This window comes from Zootoca vivipara, chromosome 8 (assembly GCF_965207765.1).
Source record: "Zootoca vivipara chromosome 8, rZooViv2.hap1.1, whole genome shotgun sequence".
Taxonomy (NCBI): Eukaryota; Metazoa; Chordata; class Lepidosauria; order Squamata; family Lacertidae; genus Zootoca; species Zootoca vivipara.
Window position 1 is genome coordinate 80,961,500 of NC_142591.1, and position 17,490 is coordinate 80,978,989.

Below are 17,490 nucleotides of genomic sequence, written 5' to 3' on the forward strand. Positions count from 1 at the left end.
GAGATCCTGGAGCATCGAACAAAAAAAACAAAAACAAAACACCTTACCTTAACTAAGAGACTGATGTCACCAGGAGAAAGGAGAGGAGAGGCACCCTGAGGGGGAGAGAAAAAGAACGCCTGTCCTTTCATGCCATCCTTGAAGAGCCATTTCAAAGAAGCTGAAATCAAAGCATCCATCCCTCGGCTCATGAAAGAGATTAGCCTCACAGGGCCAAGAGTTCAATTGATTATACGGATCATCTGAGGGACAACACTGCTGAATCACCTCTCACGCAGGGAAAGTCATTTCAATACCACTGATGTAACCTAAGAAAGGACTGTACAGTATAGAAGACTAAATCCAAGTGTCCGCTTAGTGCCTTTCATAATATTATAATAATAATTAATAATAAATTATTATTTGTTTCCCGCCTATCTGGCTGGGTTTCCCCAGCCACTCCGGGTGGCATCCAACAAAGATTAAAATACATTAAAATGTCACACATTAAAAACTTCTCTAAACAGGGCTGCCTTCAGGTGTCTTCTAAATGTCTGGTAGTTGTTTATCTCTTTGACAATTGATGAACGGTGTTCCACAGGGCGGGCGCCACTACTAAGAAGGCCATCTGCCTGGTTCCCTGTAACCTCACTTCTCACAGGGAGGGAATGGCCAGAAGGCCCTCAGTGCTGGACCTCAGTGTCTGGGCAGAATGATGGGGGTGGAGACGCTCCTTCAGGTATACTGGGCCGAAGCCATTTAGGGCTTTAAAGGTCAGCACCAACACTTTGAATTGTGCTCGGAAACATACTGGGAGCCAATGTAGGTCTTTCAGGACTGGTGTTAAATAGTCGCGGCAGCCGCTCCCAGTCACCAGTCTAGCTGCCGCATTCTGGATTAGTTGTAGTTTCCGGGTCACCTTCAAAGGTAGCCCCATGTAGAGCGCATTGCAGTAGTCCAAGTGGGAGATAACTAGAGCATGCATCACTCTGGCGAGACAGTCCGCAAGCAGGTAAGGTCTCAGCCTGCGTAGCAGATGGAGCTGGAAGACTGCTGCCCTGGATACAGAACTGACCTGTGCCTCTATGGATAGCTGTGAGTCCAAAATGACTCCCAGGCTGCACACCTGGTCCTTCAGGGGCACAGTTATGCCCCCTGTCCCCCCAAAACATTACTTCTGTCTTGTCAGGATCTAACTTCAATTCATTAGTCACCATCCATCCTCCAACCACCTCCAGGCACTCACACAGGATCTTCATCGCCTTCACTGGTTCTGATTTGAAAGAGAGGTAGAGCTGGGTATCATCCGCATACTGATGAACACCCAGCCCAAACCCCCTGATGATCTCTCCCAGCAGCTGCATGTAGATGTTGAAAAGCATGAGGGAGAGGATGGAACCCTGAGGCACCTCACAAGTGAGGGCCCAGGGGTCTGAACACTCATCCCCCACCACCACTTTTTAGACACAGCCCAGGAGGAAGGAGTGGAGCCACTGTATAACAGTGCCCCCAGCTCCCAGATCCGCATCCTCCAGGTGTGCCTGGAATTGTTCAGCAACCACTCGCTCAATCACCTTGCCCAAGAATGGAAGATTTGAGACTGGGTGATAGTTGGCCATATTGGCCAGGTCTAAAGATGTTATTTTTTAAAAGAAGTGGGTTAATGACTGCCTCTTTTAGCGGCTCTGAGAATGCTCCCTCACAGAGGGAAACATTCACCACCCCACAGAGCCCATCACCCAGCCCTTCCTGGCTTGCTTTTATTAGCCAGGATGGGTAAGGATCAAGGAGACAGGTGGTTGGTTTCTCACGTCCAAGCAGCCTGTCCACATCCTTGTGGGTAATGGATTGAAATTGATTCCATGCAACTAGACCAGGCAGAGCTCCAGCACTCTCCCGCCCCGGCCCTGCTCCCACAGTGGTGTCTACCTCCTTCCGAATCTGAGTGACATTATCTGCAAAAAAAACTTTGCAGAATCGTTGCAGGAGATCTTGGGGTCTTTACAAGGCCCCGATGGTAAAGGTGGTTCCGTTAAATTGCAAACCACCTGAAAGAGTCTCCTGCTGTTGTTTTCTGCAGATGCAATAGAGGCGGTGAATAAAGTCTTCACCGTCGCCATCGTCACTTGGTAGGCTCAACGTTGAGCTCTAACCCATGTCCGGTCCTATTCAGAGAGAGTTTTCCGCCACCAGCGCTCTAGCCATCTCAGCGATTGTTTCATCACCCTAAACTCTGGGGGAAACCATGGGGCTGTCCGGGCTCCATGCAATCAGAGAGGGTGCTTCGGAGCCACACAGTCAATAGCCCTGGTTAACTCCATATTCCAACGAGTCACCAGGGAATCAGCCGAAAGGCCATCAACATGGGATAAAGCATCCCCTACCAATCTCTCTGGAAACCATTTGGATCCATTAAGTGGTGGAGGCAGACCATCCAAATTGGTCCCACCTCCCTGCAGAGGGGAAGGGTCATGGAGAAGTCCAGTTGCACCAGGAAGTGATCTGACCATGGCACTTCTTTTGTTTCACTTTTACTTTGTGTCAGATCACCCACGTCACTAGAGGTGAACACCAGGTCTAAGACATGTCCGTGACTATGAATTGGGCCAAACTTATTCAGGGACAGCCCCATGGAGGCCATACTTTCCATGAAGTCTCGAACGGCCCCTTGTAAGGTCATGTCGGCATGGATATTAAAATCCCCTAGGACAACCAAACTAGGTGTTTCCAGGAAAACATCCACCATGACCTGAAGCAGCTTGGGCACGGAATCCTTGGTGCAGCAAGGAGGTCGGTACACCAAAAGGAATCCTGTACTGCCCCTATTGCCCAACTTCTAGAACATGCACTCAGAGAACTGGGTCTTCCCAGTAGGACGCCTGATGCAAGCTAGTGACTTCCTAAAAATCACTGCAACCCCCCTCCCCGCCCACATGACCTGGGTTGCTGTGTGTAAGAGAAACCTGATGGACAAGCAGCAGCTAGGACAGGTCCATCTGTTTCATCCAACCAAGTTACACATGCCAGGTCAAGTCCTCCATCCTTGATCAAGTCATGGATGCAGTGGTCTTATGAATCATTGACCTGGCATTGCACGGCAACACCTTCAGGTCATGTGGGTTTCCCTTGTTGATTCCAGTATCCATCTGGTCAAGACCAGACCTGGAGGCAGGGATAGTCTTCAGGCAATGATTAAGCCTGCCTCCTCGGGATTGACATGGTCTGGTCTTAGCATAACTCCTCCTCCTGCCCATGATCACTGAGATCGGATGTCCCAGTGCACCACCACCCCTGTGTGGAACTTGCCCCAGCCATTCTGTTGGCTGGGGCCCACTCCAGACAGCCCCGATCCCACCCCTTGAAAACGAAACAGAAACAATACAACAGCCAATAAAACAATAAAAAACAAAAACAGTTATACTAAAATTAACCCCCAACCAGGTATCCGCCCCACCCACCAGCCCCCAACAGAGCAAAAAAGGGGGGTGGAGAAGAAAAACATAAAATGCCACTACCTGCTTAAGGACATTTTAAAACACATTAGACACTTTGAACAGGGAAGCAATATTGGAACAACCCCACACTTCCCCAAGAGTTTGTTCCAAATGAGTCCAGCCCCACCCTCTAGGCCAGGCATCACCAAACTCTGGCCCTCCAGATGTTTTGGACTACAATTCCCATCATCCCTGACCACTGGTCCTGTTAGTTAGGGATCATGGGAGTTGTAGGCCAAAACATCTGGAGGGCCGCAGTTTGGGGATGCCTGCTCTAGGCGCTGCAGCAGGAGTCCTTTTGTAGCTGGGAGTGTGATGTATTTCTTTGATCAATTATTATATTAACCAACAGGGAAGAAAAAGGATTCTGGGCCCAAAATAGGTATGAAAATGTGCCAATATTAAGAGGAAGGGCTAGAGAGGTTGACGACATACCGGTTTCCCTGGAGGACCTCTTTCACCTGGATTTCCTGGTAGGCCCTACAGGTGAGGAAGAAAAGGAGTGTGAGGGTTCTTACATTCTTATTCTGCAAAATGCACGCCATGATACTAGCTGACTACTCTAGCCACACCTCCTTGAAAGATAGCTGAGTCCCATTACAGTGGAGGAACTGAATACATATGAGTCTCCAGAAAGCTGCAACTCTCTGTTGATCAAGAGCACTGAGGAAATGAGGTATGGATGAGATATGTCCCCTGAAAATGTTCTTGACACTTTCTTGAAACAAGAAGGAGCCATTCCCAGGCAGCACAAAGCAGCCAGAGCCACATCAGAAGCAATTTGAGAGGGGAGAGAAAGATGAGGGTCATTTATCGTGGGGGGGGGGCTAACAACACACCACACAAACATGCTTGATGAATTCAATATTTGCATATTCGGATACAAATTGTCCTGATCATAAATCGCCTGGATTCGTGCGCAGGTGGGAACTGATCCGTCCACTAGCTTTTTCATACTTCTTGAACCTTCCTACAAAGTTTTCCGTTCAATCAAAATATGTTTAAAATTAATGTTTGGATCATAGCTGCCAAGTTATCCCTTTTTTAAAGGGATTTTCCCTTATGCTGAATTGGCTTCCTCGCGAGAAAAGGGAAAACTTGGCAGCTATGGTTTGGATAGAAATACCAGTTTAGGGAGCGGGCAAGTTGTAAACCCCTCCCCTTTTTCTGTTATGCAGGTTTCTTTTGGCTCAAAGATTACAATAGAAGGGGGGGGGGGCAAGGCAGATTTACATGTGGAAGTGATGGAGATCAGAAACAGACAGGCTTGCCCCTTTCTTTCATTTCTTTCTTTTTTTAAAAAAAGAAAAGCAGCTTGGGGTCCACAGAGGAGGGGAAAATATTGACTTTTTTTATCTTAACCATTTATAACCTGGCCTTCCCCTTCACAAGTACCAATGTGTGTGTGTTTGTGTGTTGGAGGGGAGTACAGAACACAAAATGAAATAACCTATGGGATAAGTAAAACAGCAGCAAGGGGAGGAAATGCTTCATCCTTTCCTGCCCACCACTTCTCTACTCCAACTTGCCTTGCAGATGTTTTGAGGGAGCATACAAACGCAAGAAATTTGGTTCAAAATTGGGAAAGGAGTACGACAAGGTTGTATATTGTCTCCCTGCTTATTTAACTTATATGCAGAATTCATCATGCGAAAGGCTGGACTAGATGAATCCCAAGCCGGAATTAAGATTGCCGGAAGAAATATCAACAACCTCAGATATGCAGATGACACAACCTTGATGGCAGAAAGTGAGGAGGAATTAAAGAACCTTTTAATGAGGGTGAAAGAGAAGAGCGCAAAATATGGTCTGAAGCTCAACATAAAAAAAAACCAAGATCATGGCCACTGGTCCCACCACCTCCTGGCAAATGGAAAGGGGGAGAAATGGAGGCAGTGAGAGATTTTACTTTCTTGGGCTCCTTGATCACTGCAGATGGTGACAGCAGTCACGAAATTAAAAGACGCCTTAAAAAGAGGGCACAAGGAGAAGGGGACGGCAGAGGACGAGATGGTTGGACAGTGTTCTCGAAGCTACGAACATGAGTTTGACCAAATTGCGGAAGGCAGTGCAAGACAGGAGTGCCTGGCGTGCTATGGTCTATGGGGTCACAAAGAGTCGGACACGGCTAAACGACTAAACAACAACAACAACAACAACAACAAACGCAAGAAGCTGCCTTATACTGAATCAGACCATTGCTTCACCCAGCTCAGTGTTGTGTGCAATGATTTGGCAGCAACGATCCAGGGTTTCATGCAGGGCGGGGGCAGTCTCTTTTCAGCCATATCTGGAGATGCCAGAGATTGGATCGGGACCCTTCTGCATGCAAACGTGATCTACCACTGAGTTACTGCCCTTCTCATAGGCATACCAAACACCAATATATTTACTTACATCCTGACCAGATGGCCCTGGTTGACCTTGGATGCCTGGCAAACCTCGGGGACCCTAGAAAAAAAAGGGGGATAAAATTAATAATTCCAAATGTGCTATTTTACTCCCCCCCCCAAAAAAAGTAAGAGTTTTTAATTTTTTAATAGCTTTACAAAAGAAAGCATCAAATACCAATAAACATTTTTAAATATAAAATACAATCTCCTACACAAACACACACACCCCACCGCCACCCAATTGTTCATTTCCTACATAGGGCGACTCACAGATTTAATTTCAGGAACAATTATCACAAGATAACCGGTTGCCAATTTGCCAATAAATAACAGACTTACCTGCCTGCAGCCTAGTTCCACTGTTGGGGAACGGCTTGCATATCAGCACATATGTGGATTTGTGGCTGCAATGGTGCAGTGATAATTTTCTCCCAGTCCTGCCCCATTGTTTTAGGACCTGAAACTGCTATTGGTTGCTTATGACTGATGACAAACATCCCACCTACGGATGACCTGGATATAGCAATCTTTCAGGGCATCCTAGGGTGTGAGTTTGGGGTGATGGTGGCTGCCCCTAGCAGGCACCATTTTTTTCTAGGATGACATTAGTTCTGTCTTCAGGGATTTCCAGAAATATGCTGACTGGGTCACAAAAATACTTACTTGAAAAGAGGATTTTTTTAATTTTTATTTTTAAAGAAAAGGTAAAGGACCCTTGGATGATTAAGTCCAGTCAAAAGCGACTATGGGGTGTGGCACTCATCTCGCTTTCAGGCCAAGGGAACTCTGCGTTTGTCCACAGACAGCTTTCCGGGTCATGACTAAAATTGGCAAGGCCAAGAGGCTCAGTGGTTGAGACCACAGTGTCACCTGTGCCCCTTAAAGAGGGAATGACTATCACCATGTCATGCCAAATGACACCCTCCCCGCAAAAAATTGTGAAGTATTCCTGGAAATATAAAGTCGTCTCCACTTTGGGTGCCTTGAGATTATCTCCTTCCCAAATCTGAGCCAAAAGTTATTCCTTCACTGTGAAGCTGTAAAGATCATATAACTGGGCTCAGAATGAATGAGGTTGCCATTGCTTTGTTCCTGCAGGACGACTCAGACTTGTTATTGCAATTCGATCAAGCTGGCAGCTGCAAGATAATTTCCTGATTATAATCTGCACCACGTCCTCAAGTAACATAAACTCTTCATCTTCAGTGTGTGCTTGACATGACATAATTCATTTTCTCTCTTCTGCTGATCACATGGAATTGAAAGGTTCGCCTTAAAAAAGGAAGCCCTGTACAAGGACTTCTACCTGCACAAATGCTATTTCTTCCCTTCTCCTCCCTCCCCAACCCCCTGGAATTGGCCCTGGAAAGCCCCCAGACTACAGGGGGAGGAGAGAGGGCACCATTATATCCACCAAACCATAATGCTTGCACACAGAGAATGGTTGCAAAAAGCATGACAATGAATTCCACTCATAGAAGTTCAAAGTTGGAAGGGATTCTGGATGTTAATCTCATCCAACTGCCTGCTCAATGCAGGGAGGATGTGGGCTCTCCTTCCTTGGAGGTTTTTCAGCAAAGGTTGGGTGGTCATCTGTCATGGATGCTCTAGCTGAGATTCCTGCATCACAGGGGGTCCGGGTTGGACTAGATCAGGAGTCAGCAAACTTTTTCAGCAGCGGGCCAGCCCACTTTCCCTCAGACCTTGTGGGGGGCCGGGCTATATTTTTTAAAAAATATATATGAATGAATTCCTATGCCCCACAAATAACCCAGAGATGCATTTTAAATAAAAGGACACATTCTACTCATGTAAAAACACCAGGCAGGCCCCACAAATAACCCAAAGATGTATTTTAAATAAAAGGACACATTCTACTCATGTAAAAACACTAGGCAGGCCCCACAAATAACCCAGAGATGCATTTTAAATAAAATGACACATTCTACTCATGTAAAAACACCAGGCAGGCCCCACAAATAACCCAGAGATGCATTTTAAATAAAAGGACACATTCTACTCATGTAAAAACATGCTGATTCCCGGACTGTCCGCGGGCCGGATTTAGAAGGCGATTGGGGCACATCCGGCCCCCAGGCCTTAGTTTTGGGACCCCTGGACTAGATGATCTGTGGGGTCCCTTCCAACTCTACAGTTCTACGATTCTATGACACCATCTTCCTTCCTTCCTTCCTTCCTTCCTTCCTTCCTTCCTTCCTTCCTTCCTTCCTTCCTTCCTATCAACACCACAACCTGTGCATACTTAGAAAGACATACTGTACCGATGGGCCTTTATCTCCAGGTGGTCCTGAGGGGCCCTGAAAAAAACACAAGAAAGAAAGAAAGAAAGAAAGAAAGAAAGAAAGAAAGAAAGAAAGAAAGGCACTGTGAGTTTTGATCACATTAGCTGTCATTCAAAAAAAAGGGGAGCTATTTCCACCCCCACTCCATCACTCAGAAAATTAGTCACAGGAGGACTGATCTTAACCAATCTCAGCCTACTCATCGTGTGCGAATTTTGACTATTTTATTCTGTAAAAGTGTATTTTATTCTGTTAATCTTTAATCTTGCACTTGGTTATGTTTGCTTGTTTTGTTGCAAATCATCCTGAGGTTCTGAATGCACTGAAGGTATAGAATAAAAAATAAGCATAACATTATATTTTTTTAAAAAAACACAACATAATTAATTTGGTTAACTTGAACATAATATTAACCATCCAGATTTTCCTACACTATTATTTAGCAGATGGTGTTCCCTTTTAAGATCATACCTGCAAACACATAATCAGATTACCTCCTGTAATAGTTCCTTGAGTCTTTTAAAAGGACAAATTGAGGTTTAAAAACAAAAGCTGCCACTATCATTTCCTTTTATTTTTATCATATTCTTATGTTAAGAAAACCCGTTTTACTTAATCCCTCCGAGTGGAGACATTGCAATGGAGCAGTGTTGGGTTAAGACCTTGAAGGCCAGGGTTCAAATCTCCACTCAGTCATGAAACTGATTGAGTGACCTTTGGACCAGACACAAACTCTCAGCCTAATCCACTGTGCAGGGATGTTGTGATGACAAAATAGAGATGGGGAGAACAAAGCTTTTGGGATGCCAACAGCTGCGTAGCAATGCTAGGTGCTTCCGCCAGCTCTGCATCAACTGCTGGTGCAGAGGCAGACTTTGGGCTCTCTAATTTCAGCGGTGCCCTGTGCGACACTCAAATTTGGTGCCCCTCAGCTCTCCTGATCCATTCTACATCATTGTTGTGGTGCCCTCTGTAGGAGCTCACTTCCGATCGGCAAGCCCAAGAGCCTCAGTGGTTTAGACCAGTGGTCCTCAACCTTGGGCCTCCAGATGTTTTTGGCCGACAACTCCCATGATCCCTAGCGAGCAGGATCAGTGGTCAGGGATGATGGGAATTGTAGTCTTAAAACATATGGAGGCCCAAGGTTGAGGACCACTGGTTTAGACCACAGCCTGCCAATCTAGCAGTTCAAAAGCACGCCAGCGCAAGTAGATAAATAGGTACTACTGTGGCAGGAAGGTAAACAGTGTTTCCGTGCACTCTGGCTTTTGTCATGGTGTTTTGTTGCGCAAGAAGTGGTTTCGTCATGCTGGCCACCTGACTCGGAAAGTTGTCTGTGGACGAACGCCGGCTCCCTTGGCCTGAAAGCAAGATGAGCACCGCAACTCCATAATCATCTTTGACTGGACTTAACCGTCCAGGGGTCCTTTACCTTTACCTGCCCTCTGTGGGATGTGAAACACATAGCAGTCAAGTACAACATTCCTAGAATGGACATGGTAGGCGATGCTTTGTACCAGCCAGGAGAAAACTTCCTGTTTCCTCCTGAGCTGGGACAAAACGTCCGCTGCATGTGACTAGATATGGGTGTGGCCTAATCTAGGTAGGGAGCACACCTCCTTCTTTTGCTCTCTCTTCTCCATTTTGTTTTTCTACGTGTTAGCAGAAGTGACTTGGGACTAACTCCCTTATGGGATAGTTTCACATGTGTGTATATATATACTTTTGGCAATCCGTCTGCCTTCAGGCATCCAACTGTGAACTGAATGAATGTGAGTAAATTACTTTTATATAGAATTCAATAAGATTGCCGTGTCTATTCTTTTTAAGAGGGACAAGAAGGGATCTTACCAGGAATCTTATATGGAGAGGCTCCGACGAGCCTGCAACAATCAAAACACTGTGTGTTTAAAGGGGAATGTTTAAACTCTGCTAAGATATAGAACAGGGACCCAGGTGGCGCTGTGGGTTAAACCACAGAGTCTAGGGCTTGCTGATCAGAAGGTCGGTGGTTCGAATCCCTGCATCGGGGTGCTGTTGCTCGGTCCCAGCTCCTGCCCACCTAGCAGTTCAAAAGCACATAAAAGTGCAAGTAGATAAATAGGGACCGCTCCGACGGGAAGGTAAACGGCGTTTTCATGCGCTGCTCTGGGTCGCCAGAAACAGCTTTGTCATGCTGGCCACATGACCCGGAAGCTGTCTGCGGACAAACGCCGGCTCGCTCAGCCTATAGAGCGAGATGAGCGCCGCAACCCCAGAGTCGGACACGACTGGACCTGATGGTCAGGGGCTCCTTTACATTTACCCTTTTAAGATATAGAACTTGCTGACACGAGTTAGGAAGGATATCATCAAACAATATATCCTCTCCTGCCTCCCTGAACATTCCCACACCCTCTGCAGTGCAGTGCCCAGTCCCGCCACACTGGCTGGAACACCTTAAAACCACCTCTGGCAGGTGGCTCAGATCATACAACTCCTATAGCCCAAGGAGCCATTGACAATGCTTGTGTATTAATGCTGTATTGTTTTAATATTCGATTGGGAGCCGCCCAGAGTGGCTGGGGAGACTCAACCAGATGGGCGGGGTATAAATAATTATCATTATTATTATATTGTGTTGCATCATAGGCCAGAGGGCTGCATGCTTGGTACTTACTGGTGGTCCAGAAAGTCCGATGCCTGGTGCCCCCCTGTCTCCTGGCTGACCTGGAACTCCAGGAGTCCCTCGATCTCCCTATGAGAGAGAAAATATAAGAGTTAGGCTTCAAGAATCTCCATTTGGGAAGATCTAACACTATTGTGATGATCAAATGCAACAGAATGACAAGATAAAGCACCCACCTTCTGCCCAAAGGGTCCAGGCAAACCCGGTTGTCCTCTTTCTCCCTAGAAATAGATGGAACTATAAAGTAAATGTCACCAACTGAGAAAGATGGAAAAGTCTAAGAAACCAGTTCCTGGTCTTCAGAAAAGGAAAATGGCACCCACAAACATCACATTGTTCTTTTTGGAGATAGCAAAACTCAGTTATGTTCCCTGGTGATTATATAATGATAATTATATTTATTCTATACCCAGAACCCAAAATGTAGATGAGGGATGGCTAAATAGTCGGATGCAGAAGTACACTGCAACAGCACAGTAGAATTGCCTTAAAATGTTATTACTCAAGTGAGAGAGGATCACAAGATTCATATGTGAGCAAAAAAATTAGAGGACTTTGTGGGTGAGAAAGATGGAGAACTAGTATCAGAAAAAAGCTGATATTGCTTAGGGGGAGCAATTCAGAGTATCAGATGTCCTGGTATATTATAAAAGAAACAGAATTTTCAGGTGTGGAGGTCTTCGCCCAGGAAACTCTTAGCTCTGTCACTTGCAAGTAGTTGCAAATTAAGACACAAATTTGCTTGACAAAGACTATATACTGGACTTCCCAACTTGGTGCTCTAGATGTTTCCAATTGCAGTTCCCATCAGACCCAGACAGGATGACCAATGGTCAGGGAAGATGGGAGATCAAGAGGCCCCAAGTTGGAGATATTTTGTCATTTTGCTCAATCACTGTTGGGAACCAAGCAGGACTTGCTAATGAAAGCTTTTCTGTTGTGCCACTTGATTTTATTTGTTATTTTGAAGGACACAACAAGCAATGGCCTGGAAAAGCCATGAATTATTCAAGTGCACTTTACTGTACCAAGGAAGGAATTGCCTGACCTCTTTGGGAAAGGAGGCAGAAAGTTTGTTGTCGCACATCCAAGGTTTCTGGTCCCTCAACTGCTCAAGGCTCCTTTTAGCAATTGTGAGCAGGTAGCCTTTCTCTGCTTCTTTTGATTATCCTACTATAAAGCTACACAGTTTTGAGGATAGAGACATTTAATAAATCCTCTCCTGCCAAATTTCAGACTGGTTTCTAAAGGCTGCAATCCTATGCACACATACTGGAGAGTAAGCCCCATTGAATGCAGTTGATCTCACTGCAGAGTCAACTCCATCATGAATTACCTTATTTTGCACAAAGTACTTAGTTGGCAATCTGTCATTTCCCCATATTTAAGTTTGGACATCTGCTAGACTGCAGTTCACGCAGCTCTTTTCTGCTTTCCTTATGGAATCACACATACAAAACATGGCTGCCAAGTCTCCTGTATTCCCCGGAAAAACCCCGTTTTTCCAGCTGTTCCCAGCCAAAAAAATGGATTTTTTTGTATTTTCCCGGTTTAGTCTGGTGTGGCGGCCATTTTGGAACTGGGCGGAGCATGCTCAGAAGCGACTTTTGATGCTGCTCTGCCCAGTTCCAAAATGGCTGCAGCGCGACTTCTGGTGCGGCGGCCATTTTGGAACAGGGCAGAGCAGCATCAAAAGTCGCTTCTGAGCATGCTCTGCCCAGTGCCAAAATGGCGGCAGCGCTACTTCCGGTCTGCTACTTCCGGTCCGTTCCCTTATTTTTCAGGCAGGAACTTGGCAGGTATGATACAAAAGAAAAAGAAAATGTTGGACTACAGCTCCTACCATTCCTGACCACCTGGCAATGGGCCTGAGGAGAATTGCTGTCAAACAACATCTGCACACCCACAGGCTTCCCAGCCCCCTACCTCAGAGGTTAGTAGTGTGCACAAGCATATATGTGCATTGATTCAATCACTGTGCAAACAGGAATGTTGAGGGCATTTCACAATACTTATCAACAGTGTTTATTTTTTGTACTGTTTCATAACGTGCTTTCAAAAAGAGAGAGATGCAAACTGAAAATTGCAGAAAACTATACGTGTACCTATTTCCAAATTGATTTTTGAAACTTTCCCAGTTCCTCCTAAAGGCAAGGTATAGAATACTAAGCAGAAGAAAAGGATGACAATCGACAGAAGAAGAAGAAAAATGAGCAAGAGACATTCACTCAGTCTTAAATTGTTAACTACTTGGTTGTGCATGTAGTTTACAAATGAGACTTACTCTTTCTCCATCTCGACCCTTGCCGGGTAATCCAGGTTCTCCAACACCTCCTGGCTCACCTGTAGGCCCAGGTGCTCCTGGCTTCCCTTCTTTTCCAGGATCTCCCTGCAAAAGATATGATTGTGGGATAACCAGCATCCTATCACCAATGTGCTTAATGCATGAAGGGGTTAAAACCATAGAGTAAACTGTCCTGCCAGGCTTAGCTCAGCTTGGGGAGGGACTAGGTAATCCAGCATTTGTTCTGCTTTCAGTCTACCTGAGAAGCTCAGCATGTAAAGAAGCCTCAGCTGGTTGCTCCAAGCTCAGACTGCATGGCTTTCACAAGCCTTTCTTGAGTTCCTTTACCAATAACATAGCAACTTTCACCACTTTGGAAGGAAACTAAGTTTTACTGCCTGTGCAGCATTTTCTGAATGCTGTATGGAAAAAACACATGAATCTGACATTTGGAGAATTTGTAAGTAAACCAAACGTGGTCTTTTTCTATGCAAGAGAAAGAGAGTCTCTTTGGACGGGCATATTTTCAAGAAAGCAGTTTTGTACCTTTTCTCCTTTGGGGCCATCATTTCCAGGTCGGCCAGGATCTCCGGGTACACCCTGTAGAGAAAAATAAACTGAACCAGTTAGACTTCTGCAGAAAGGGATGGTAGGAAGATATACAGGAAATCATTGAGAGAATTCATGTAGTATGATATTGCTTTAACTAAATGGTGTGAATGCGGTCTTGCTTTCTCCCATTTTAAATTTGGTTCGCCACACGTCTACCTAAGTTAGTTTTTTTTAGTCCTTATAAAATTCATTACCATTTTAATATGGATTTCTCCTAATACACATCTTTTTGCTAAGCAATTTCCTCTAATATACCACATTTTGTATGCTACCATATCTTCAGTAATATATAGGGAAGTTTTTAATGTTTGATGTCTTACTGTATTTTGATTTGTCGGAAGCTGCCCAGAGTGGCTAGGGTAACCCAGTCAGATGGGCAGCATATAAATATATTTTATTTTATTTTTAGTTTCAACATTTTATGGACATTCTTGTACACATTACTTGGCTGGAGTATTGCAAAATCTGAAGAAGTGCAGTTTTTGAAGGATGGATGTGTTTCGGTTCACACATTGTTTCCTGCATTGCAGGGGGTTGGACTACATGACCCCTGGGGTCCCTTTCCAACACCACAGTTCCATGATTCTATGAAGTGCAAATGAGGGAGATTTGCCTTTAAATGCCACCTGAACTGAATCTTCCCCTCATCCCTAATCATGATCCAAATCACCTTGCTATTCAGGATATACCCATAGCTGATGCTTATGACTAACACGTACCACATTTCCAGGCAAGCCTCGTGACCCTGGGGGTCCTGCAGGTCCAGGAGCACCCTTTTGAAATAAGAAAAAAAATATTTATAATCCAAATTTGGTATAAAATGAGTCCTATTGCCAGGTTCAATATAAAGTGCACTTGCTATTTGGAATGAATTTTCTACATATAGAAAAGGCATTGAAAACACACTGAAAATGTAGACTGGGGAAAGATTTGATTTTCAAAAAGAAAAGAAAAGTTCATCTTTGATGAGGGACAACATTTTGGACCAGCTCTAGTCTGGGGGGTGGGGTGGGGTGGAGTGAGACATACAGGGAAAGCATTTGCCATTACAGTAGAGTCATAGCTTGGTTCCTGAATGCCTTGGTACTTAGACATTCCACATACTAGGGGCTGCCACAGAAGAGGCCCTGCTTCAAGCAGTATCCTGGCACACTTCATTAAGGCCGAGGAAGGCTTTAGACATTGAATGGAGCATGAAGGAAGGATTATACGGAAGAAGGAAGTCCTTAAGGTACCCAGATCCCAAGCCATTTAGATATCATGCACAATAGCGCACTGCTTCAGCTTGGGAGAAAGTCGACTTGATGGGATTTCACCATGTCAAAATGATATGAATTGGCCCATCGTCTAATCCAGCATACACTTCCCTGGGATGAGCTCCCATGAAAAGAATGGAAGCAGGGTTTTAAAAAAGGTAAGGTAAACGACCCCTGGACAGTTAAGTCCAGTCAACGGCGACTATGGGGTTGCAGCGCTCATCTCACTTTCAGGCCAAGGGAGCTGGCGTTTGTCCACAGCTTTCTGGGTCATGTGACCAGCAGGACTAAACCACTTCTGGTACAATGGAACACCGTGACAAAAACCAGAGAGCACGGAAATGCCTTTTACCTTCCCACCACAGCAGTAGCTATTTATCTACTTGCACTGGTATGCTTTCAAACTGCAAGGTTGGCAGTATCTGGGACAGAGCAATGGGAGCTCACCTCGTTGCATGGATTTGAACTGCCAACCTTCTGATTGGCAAGCCCAAGAGGCTCAGTGGTTTACAGTGTCACCTGCGTCCGAATGGAAGCTGGACCCTGATCCTGCTTATTTCAGGATCCGAATGGAAGCTGGACCCTGATCCTGCTTATTTGGTCAGGACGTCCCCACTAGACTGGACCCATCAACTTTTCTGCAGGGGAAACACTTGCTTGAACTGCCTGAAAACTGAATTTCATTTGAGTGGGGATGCATGTTTTGAATTTGGAGCACGGTGACTCCTACTGTTTGGATGACTCAACCCCACCTAACCCCCATCAGTGTGTCTCAAGGGAAGTTGCATATGTAACAGATTAATTTCTAACTCTCTTCTGGCTATCTAGGAAAAAGAGTTTCTAAAGCAGAGCAAATACTTACCATCTCTCCTGGCACTCCAGGGCCTCCTGGTGCCCCTTCCTGCCCCTTCATACCCTACAGATAAAGAAAACAAGGGTTCAGTCTGATGGGAGAAGGGACCAAATTGCTGGATGTTCAGAGAGCCAGGCGGAACAAAAGCAGCCAGCTCAGAAAGCAGGTGCTAAGGCAGCTGCTAGACCTGCTCCCCTAACAAAGGACATAGTTTCCATTTCCATTCATGGGAAAGATAATAAACCCTGATCATCTAACTGAGCTGCACAAGACAGCTGATTAAGGCCTCATCATCGGTGCCTGAGGAATAAGGTCCCCCTCTATGGATGCCAGATTCAACAAGCTTTTAACGACTGTCAGTAACAGAATTGGCTTGCCCAATTCCACGTCAACCGTGTCTCCCTCCTCCCTCTCTCATTGAATGGGGAAACTCACCATATCAAAACAAGATAGCTGATTTAAATTCAGCTGCGAGCCAATTCCAAGTGACCAATAACCACTACCTTGTGGGCTTCAGGTGCGGTGAGGGTTGAAAACAAGTTTTGATATGTGCTACTGAGAGTGTAAATGAGCTGGAAACGCTACCAAGCTTTGAGAAAGGGATGGAATTTTTCAGGCCCAAGAAGCACCACCACAAGATTCAAAGCAGAAATTCAAAGTACAATCTGCGAAAGAGAGATTCCAGCAGCCACAACAAAATACAGTAATTCCCCTTTTGACTTTCTGTGTAATATATACGGTTTCAACCCAAAGATCTACTGAAGACATGATTAAGGCTGCAAGAATTCGAAAAAAACCATTGGCGCACAATGGCAACAAAGATATTGATGCTGAAGATCTGGGCTGTGAAAATGCCACAATGAGTAGTTCTCTTCATACTAGAACAAAAACTCCTGGATAATGTAGCTAATGTTTTTGTTTTTGTTTTGTTTTTGTTCTAAGGATGTTCCCCACACTTCCAATGTCAGTGGCAACAGGTGAATACAGTTTCCCAAAGCTCAAACTTATAAAAAACTTACAAATGCTCAACAACCCTGCAAAAGAGACTTAGTTGGCTTGGCAACTATATCAACTGATTATGCCCAAGCACCAGAACTTGACCTGAAGGAATTGGGGGCAATTGCAAAGGAAATGGCATGCAAAGCGAGATTTTGATGTGCCTGAAATGAAAACTTTCAAGAGATTAAAGTTTTAACATCAAAATTCGCAAGGTTATTCAAAATGGTTTGTGTGCTAAAACGTTTTCTGCTGTAGTTGAGAAAGATCAAAAATAGCCATGTTACTTATTCCTGCATTTTCCGGCAGTTTCAAGTGTTGTGCTTTCTTTCTTTTTAATATAGAAGACACCTGCTTTTGAAAATTGAAAAAAAAATTCCTTCAGTAGCACCTTAAAGACCAACTAAGTTTTTATTTTGGTATGAGCTTTCGTGTGCATGCACACTTCATCAGATACTTGGGGATTGCATTGATTCCTACAAATCCTTTGATTGCCTACTTTCCCCAGCACAGAATTCTGTTCCTCCTGCTTCCTCCCGCTCATGATACCTGAGCCACAGATTATCACAGGTATGTGAACATACTTCACCTGGAAGGGTAGCAGGAGAGCCATTCCTCAGTGGGATAATTAGCAAGCATTTTGCACACTGAA

The 17,490-nt window shown here is 45.0% G+C and overlaps 1 protein-coding gene across 2 annotated transcripts in view; it reads right to left on the reverse strand.

Annotated features, from left to right (window-relative positions):
- The window catches only part of COL22A1 (collagen type XXII alpha 1 chain), a 180,488-nt gene that overhangs the window by 26,218 nt on the left and 136,780 nt on the right, over positions 1 to 17,490 (reverse strand). For both annotated transcript variants that reach the window (XM_060277589.2, XM_060277590.2), the window contains exons 36-45: positions 15,852 to 15,905; positions 14,453 to 14,506; positions 13,668 to 13,721; positions 13,122 to 13,226; positions 11,014 to 11,058; positions 10,829 to 10,906; positions 8,149 to 8,184; positions 5,871 to 5,924; positions 3,909 to 3,953; positions 48 to 95 (exon numbers count right to left, since the gene is read on the reverse strand). In XM_060277589.2, the coding sequence (XP_060133572.1) occupies positions 48 to 95; positions 3,909 to 3,953; positions 5,871 to 5,924; positions 8,149 to 8,184; positions 10,829 to 10,906; positions 11,014 to 11,058; positions 13,122 to 13,226; positions 13,668 to 13,721; positions 14,453 to 14,506; positions 15,852 to 15,905 (573 nt within the window). The remainder of the gene's footprint in view (positions 1 to 47; positions 96 to 3,908; positions 3,954 to 5,870; positions 5,925 to 8,148; positions 8,185 to 10,828; positions 10,907 to 11,013; positions 11,059 to 13,121; positions 13,227 to 13,667; positions 13,722 to 14,452; positions 14,507 to 15,851; positions 15,906 to 17,490) is intronic.